The sequence below is a fragment of the Lipotes vexillifer genome, unplaced genomic scaffold, assembly GCF_000442215.2.
Source record: "Lipotes vexillifer unplaced genomic scaffold, Lipotes_vexillifer_v1.1 scaffold137, whole genome shotgun sequence".
Taxonomy (NCBI): Eukaryota; Metazoa; Chordata; class Mammalia; order Artiodactyla; family Lipotidae; genus Lipotes; species Lipotes vexillifer.
Window position 1 is genome coordinate 710,594 of NW_006775780.1, and position 6,307 is coordinate 716,900.

Here is a 6,307-nt window from a genome sequence, read left to right on the forward strand (position 1 = left end):
TTTCTTTAGGGTAATTTTTAAAGATTTATTTTATTCCTTTGGTTGGGCCATATTTCCCTGTTTCTTTATCTGCCTTGTTATTTTTTGCTGTGATTTATGCATTTGGGGAAACAGCCACCTTTCCCAGTCTTTATGGACTAGATTTATACGGAGGAAGACCTTCAACAATAAACACAGCTGGAGATTCTGGGGGTCTCTCAAATATTTTCTGGGAATGTGTCTTCTCTGGATTTGTGTTTGTAATTTCCCAATTACAGAGGTTTCTTTTTCAGGAGGTTGTAATCACTTGCTCTCTCTGGTGGTACTGCCTTCTGTGGTACTGCAGGCTCTCTAGTGTTGCAACAAGCCTCCAAGCTCTCTTTTTTGCTTAGAGGCCCCCAGCATGTAAAGCATGCCAGTTCTGTCAGTGCTCCAAATCAGATGAGATGAAAGCCAAATCTTCGATCAGCCCCTCTTCAAAAGTCAGAATTCCCACTCTGTTTTTCTCTTTCCTTCCCAAAGGAGAAGCCATGAGGTGGGCTGTTTCTTCTGATTGTGCCGAGTTGTGCTGGCTGCCATCTGCAGTATGCTACAAGTTCTCTGATGCTGCAACAATTCCATGAGCTCTTTTGTTCTCAGAATTCCCCCCTGGGGAATCGAAAGTATGCTGGTTCCCCATTAGCACCCTGTATCAGGCAAGACAGAAATCAGTCCCTCAGGCAATCCCACCAAAAGCGGGAATACTGGACCTAAGTTACGCTCTCCTTTTTCCCTCCCAAGGGAGAAGCTCCAAATTGGACTTTTTCTCCTGATCACACCGAGCTGTGCTGGCCTGGGGGAGGAGTGATTGCAGATTAAATAACCTTAAAAACCTGCAATAAGATTGCAGATTAAATAATGGCTTTTCTAACCTATTTTAATTGCCTGTTCTTTGCTGTGAGCTTGACTGGGTAACTATGATTTCTTAACTGGCTTCTGAAGTTCTCATAAAGGCTTTTTGGACTGTGTATTTTGGCTACATTGGAGAAATAAGTCTTGGGGCTTCCTATTCCACCATCTTGCTCTGTGTTCAGACTTTCACTTTTTATTCAATATAGTTCTTCCTGTTTGAACTTTTTGTATCCACCACATTTTATTTTCAAAATATGTAAAAAAGTATTCAAATTAAAATTTAAAAGTTTTGGAGAAGAAAGTCTTTTCATTGCCAAGAAAGGTAAGCACATAGAGAGCATTGGTTTATACTATTTTATTACTATAATTGTTCTAAAATTCAGTAAGTATTAGCTTATTTTCACATATATTATACAAAACTTCCACTATTGTAACCTTTTCCAAATTTTTCTTGTTGCCTTAGCAAAAGTGTAATAAGGCAATTTGCTATGGTATAAGAAATAAGTTAACAATATAAATAATTATAGAGCAGACATTTAAAATACCCCTTAACTAATGTAGGTAAGAAAGCTGTAAAATAAATGGATTTGTTGAGTTTTTCTTTTTCTTTTGGGCTTTAGGCATTAGGATTTTTGTCTTCTTGTGGAATAGGAATGGAATACAATCAAGCTAAGGTAAGGTCATTCTATTTTTTCTGGAACAAAAATGATTTTTTAAAGGGACACTGAATAGAGAGTCTACTCTTTAAGTGAAGGGCTCACTCTAGTGTGGTGGTTAAGAGCACAGCTCAATAGTTCAAGAAGTTTAGGGTCCTAATGCCATTTGTTTCTTAATGTTCCATATTATCAAGTTTCAGATAATATCTACTCCATAGGGGTTTTGTGATGTTTAAATGAAATATCATGTACAATCCCCTTTTCACAGACTCCAGAGCTCAATAAGCCCCCAGTGAATGGCAGCCATCTTTACAGAGAAAGATAATGAAATTTGTAATTTATTTTGGAGTAGTTCAAGGTTAGGAATAAAAAGGCAATGATTGGGTTTGAGTTTCAAATTTAAATGTCGAATAACCTTTTTTTAAACTTTAGGCACTGATATATTACACCTTTGGAAGTGCTGGAGGAAGCATGATATCCCAGATGATTTTGGTTTGTAATTAAATATTCTTAGGCCCAAACAGGTGTGTTATAAATATAGCATTGTCAAATATTAAGAATTTATATGTGTTTTAGGGGTACAGATATTTGTCAGGAATCAGTGTCCTACAGAATTGCGAAGTTGCCCTAAGTCATTACAAGAAAGTGGCAGATTATAGTGAGTAATCTACATAATTTATATTAAGATAAAGAGACTTGCCAAGCAATTAAAAAAACAAATCAATACTAGTTGAAATATTTACGAAAGTATTTAAAACTTATGCTTTAACATCGGTTATAATACAATTCTTTTAATACAATGTAGAGTTTCTGATTTCTTAATAGTTACTTTTCCAAAAGTTTTAAATGATTGTACTCATCTTTTATTTTTGTTAGTTCATGTCTCCAAACAATTCTGTTTTACCTGATCTTGTGATCTTCTTTCCTTAAACTGAGGATTTAAATATAACATGAATAAATATTAAGCAGTTTCTGTAATTCTAACATTTAGAATATGGGATGACTTGTTAAAAATTCCTGAAGAAATGGATGTAAGGTACATACCTTGGCAATCTCTATTGTTGCACTTGAGAACAATTCAAGTAACCATTATTCTATTACCCTATCCTTTGTCTACAAAAAACAGAGCACGAGGTTAATATATATTCCTAGAATCATTTTCAAAGTTGCATGTAATATTTCCTCATGCAACATCACTGAACCAGTCTACATAATAGAGTTTTAAATAAAAATCTGCTAAGAAGTGAATAGGGTAAAGTCCATGGTTAATTTCTATGATCAGAATAACATCTGAATTTACATCTTTGACATTATTAGGATATGAGAAAAGAAAGAAAAAAAAATTACTTTTGAATTAAAGATGTTATATATATCAAGATGTTTTTGTATGCTTAATGAAACTGGAATTACCAGATATATTTCAAATTGTGTAGTTTGTTAGGTTTACTCAACCATATATGAAATTTATTTTCAGACTATCCATAGGAAATAATTAAGAAGCGGTTCTTACTCTTGTATTGTAGTTTCAATATACCCAGTAAAAGTCAGTGATAGAAGGAGTTGGTTGCCTTCTTCTGAAATCTGTCTTCTTTCCTGAGCCTGCTTGTCTAGGATCTTACATATATTGATACAATATTTGTAAAGGCGGCAAAAAATAAGTAGTGTCTTGTACTTTTCTGAGAACCAAATAAGCAAAATTCTATCTCCTAAGGATATTTCTTTTCTCTTAGTAGACCAGATCTCTGCACAATTTAAAGAGAATAGGCCTAATAGTTTTTTCTGTAAGCTGACTGCTATCTCTTACAGTCTGTGTATTCTGGCTACTCTCTGGCTTGTTTCTATTCACAGTTGCTGACAAATTGGAAAAAAGTGAAGGTGTTCCAGTGGAAAAAGTGAGACTAACTGAAAGACCTGAAAATCTGAGTTCTAACAGTGAGATTTTGGACTGGGACATATACCAATACTATAAATTTTTGGCTGAAAGAGGAGATGTTCAGATACAAGTAATGTATACAGATAAGCTTGAATTTTTAGAACATGCAAATTACAAAGGGCTGAGTTCTCTCTGAGTCCTAGAAGGGTTAACAATGCTCCATCCTGAATGGGAAAGGGAAGAGAACCCCCTCTTTGTTCTACTCCTTTTTTGTCTGTATCTTTCAGTTCCTTATAGCCTATGGGAGAGCCAGTTGCAATAGTAATGGCATTGTTTTTTGCATTTACTCCTAAAAAAATTATTACAAAAAAAAAACTAGATTGTAATTATGGAAAAAAAGTACCATCCAATGTTGGTTTTAATATGAATGAACTCTTACCAGGATCCAGAAATACCCTGTCCTTGGAAATGGGAATGGAAATAGGACAGCATTCGTGTGACCTTTGAGAACCAAGAGTTAAGGCCACTAGGTTTGCGTGCCCGGGTGTTGCTGTACATCACCAGGCCAGCTTTCTGGCCTTGAGGAAGCCATATGACCAACATCAACCCAGTAAAACACAGAATTGGGAACGGTTTTCTGCTTCTTTTTTAAGACATGCCAATTGTAGCAAACTGGATCAATATACTGCATTAAAATCATCAAGTAATTTTTGTCTTTTCTTTATTGAAATGAATACTACTACTAAAATAATTGTCAAAACTCATCATTTCTAGGTATCTCTTGGACAGTTACATCTAATTGGGAGGAAGGGTCTAGATCAGGATTACTATGTAAGTCAATCTCAAGCTTCAGTCATGTGGGGTGGGAAGGATAATGGTGAGAGAGGTTGGTGGGGCCATGAAAGGTGAGAGGGTGGGTGGAAAAGTTGCTGGGGAAAGCCCACTGCTGCTTCCTTGGTCAGATCTGCTTCCCAGTTCTTCCCAGGAAGAACAAAATTCACTAGAGAAAGCACTTTTCCCACCTGCCTTCAAGTACAAAGGGGTAGAGGCCTGTGAAGGAGTAGCTGGGGCTGGGGAGTTTCCATGGTCCCACTGAACCCTCTCTCTTCCCACCCAAACTCACTGTTGAACTGGGGTTAGGTGAGGAGGTTACACCCATTCCCAAAGGCCAGCTGTGGAAAGTCTACCTGGGAGTTAACACCTCAACCCCCTTTGGCTAGATTAGAGGACAGACTGTTTCCAATATAATTAGGTATATTATTAATCATCTTTATACATTTGCAAAGCTCCTTTCAATCACTTTGATTAATCTTACCTGATCCCAGTGAGGTTAGAAGATTAATTAACAATCCACATTTATGGTGGAGAAAAAAGCAAATAAATTTGACCTACACAGGATCCTCCTCAGTAAGATGCCAAAGACGTTGGATGAGATCTTGTTGTAATCCTGATTGTGGTTTCAAGGCCCTAGATCCCCACAGATCTGGGGAACTAACTGGGATTCTTTTAAAAGATGATTTTGCAGCCCTTGTCATTTTATACAAGCCATGTGCTCACTGTCTCAAAGGAACACACACTCTATTTCAACATAGTCCCAATGGCTAAGCAATAGAAATAACGACTTAGTATGGCAGTTACATAAAAGACTGATCTGTTATTACTTTCTGTTTCACTTTATATTTTATTTTATGAATGTACCTTTGGTACTATAGTTTGTGTTTTATATGAGGTACTATACTCATTAGGTAAATGTCAAAGTTAATTTTATAAGATGTGATAAAATAGGTAGCAATTGAAATAAGCACATGCATCCCAAGACAGCTCAACTGAAGGTCTTCAGATTTTTTTAAATCTTCACAATAACTAAGGTTTTAGCTTCTTAAATGAGAAGCTCTGGATTCACATGATTCCAACATCAGATTTCAGCCTGCAATGAGTTTCTCTTGTTAACTATAAGATGCATAACTGAGAATTCCCCATTTCCATAAAGACAAAATTTGATTCTGAAGGTGCCCAAACCATGCCTTATACAGAATGCCCACTAAGCTTTGCAGAGTACATAAGATCCCACAAAGCTAAGCATTGGGCTGGCCAAAAAGTTCATTCGAGTTTTCTGTATGATGCTATGGAAAAACCCGAACGAATTTTATGGCCAGCCCAATACTTGCAGTCAGCTCTAGCCACAATGAACACCAGATGGGAGCTGTAGCTACCTCTATGTGAGAATGACGTGCAATCCCAAGGCTGGCAAGTCTGGTGCTGTAGTGGCAACAGCTAGGCAGTTGGGTATCACCCAGGAGCCCAGTCAGGCTCTACTGTGGGCTCATTCACATTCATTATCTCTGTTTTACAGATGAGAAGCTGAGGCTGGAGAGATGAAATAAATTGTTTCAAATCTCACAGCTAGGTAGTAAGATTGTTAAGAAGTAAAATTTGAACTCAGGATTTCCACATTCAAAGCCTGCGCTCTTTTCATTAAACTTTGCTTACTCCTGACCTGGGCAAAAACAAAACACAAATTAAAAAAACGCAGCCATTGAAATCTAGTTTCCTCATTTGTAAAGCAAGAAGAAGGAATGATATAATCACTCAGGTTTCTCCTGATATGTTGGGCCCCAATCTTCCCATCTAGACATCTAAAAAGGCTGGTTTAATTCCAGAACCATCCCAGTAGTTGGGCAAGCACAAGCTGGTCCTTCCTGCTTTCCTCAGTCTAATAAATCTGAGCTTGCATGGAGGACTCCAGTCAAGGTATCAAGACTGATTGGCTTATATATCAGTTAGCTTAGGCTGCCATCATAAGCCCCATTCCCAAAGTTAGGTGGCTTAAAACAACAACCATTTATTTAATTCATGATTTTGGCAGGTCAGTAGTTGTGGCTGGGCTCAGCTGAGTAATTCTTCCGAT

At 37.1% G+C, this 6,307-nt stretch overlaps 1 protein-coding gene across 1 annotated transcript in view; it reads left to right on the top strand.

The window, feature by feature from the left end:
* Nucleotides 1–6,307, top strand: part of SEL1L2 (SEL1L2 adaptor subunit of SYVN1 ubiquitin ligase) — a 113,794-nt gene that overhangs the window by 78,146 nt on the left and 29,341 nt on the right. The window contains exons 6-10 of the mRNA XM_007450193.1: nt 1,491–1,544; nt 1,959–2,018; nt 2,103–2,184; nt 3,375–3,529; nt 4,174–4,230. Coding sequence (XP_007450255.1) covers nt 1,491–1,544; nt 1,959–2,018; nt 2,103–2,184; nt 3,375–3,529; nt 4,174–4,230 — 408 coding nt within the window. The remainder of the gene's footprint in view (nt 1–1,490; nt 1,545–1,958; nt 2,019–2,102; nt 2,185–3,374; nt 3,530–4,173; nt 4,231–6,307) is intronic.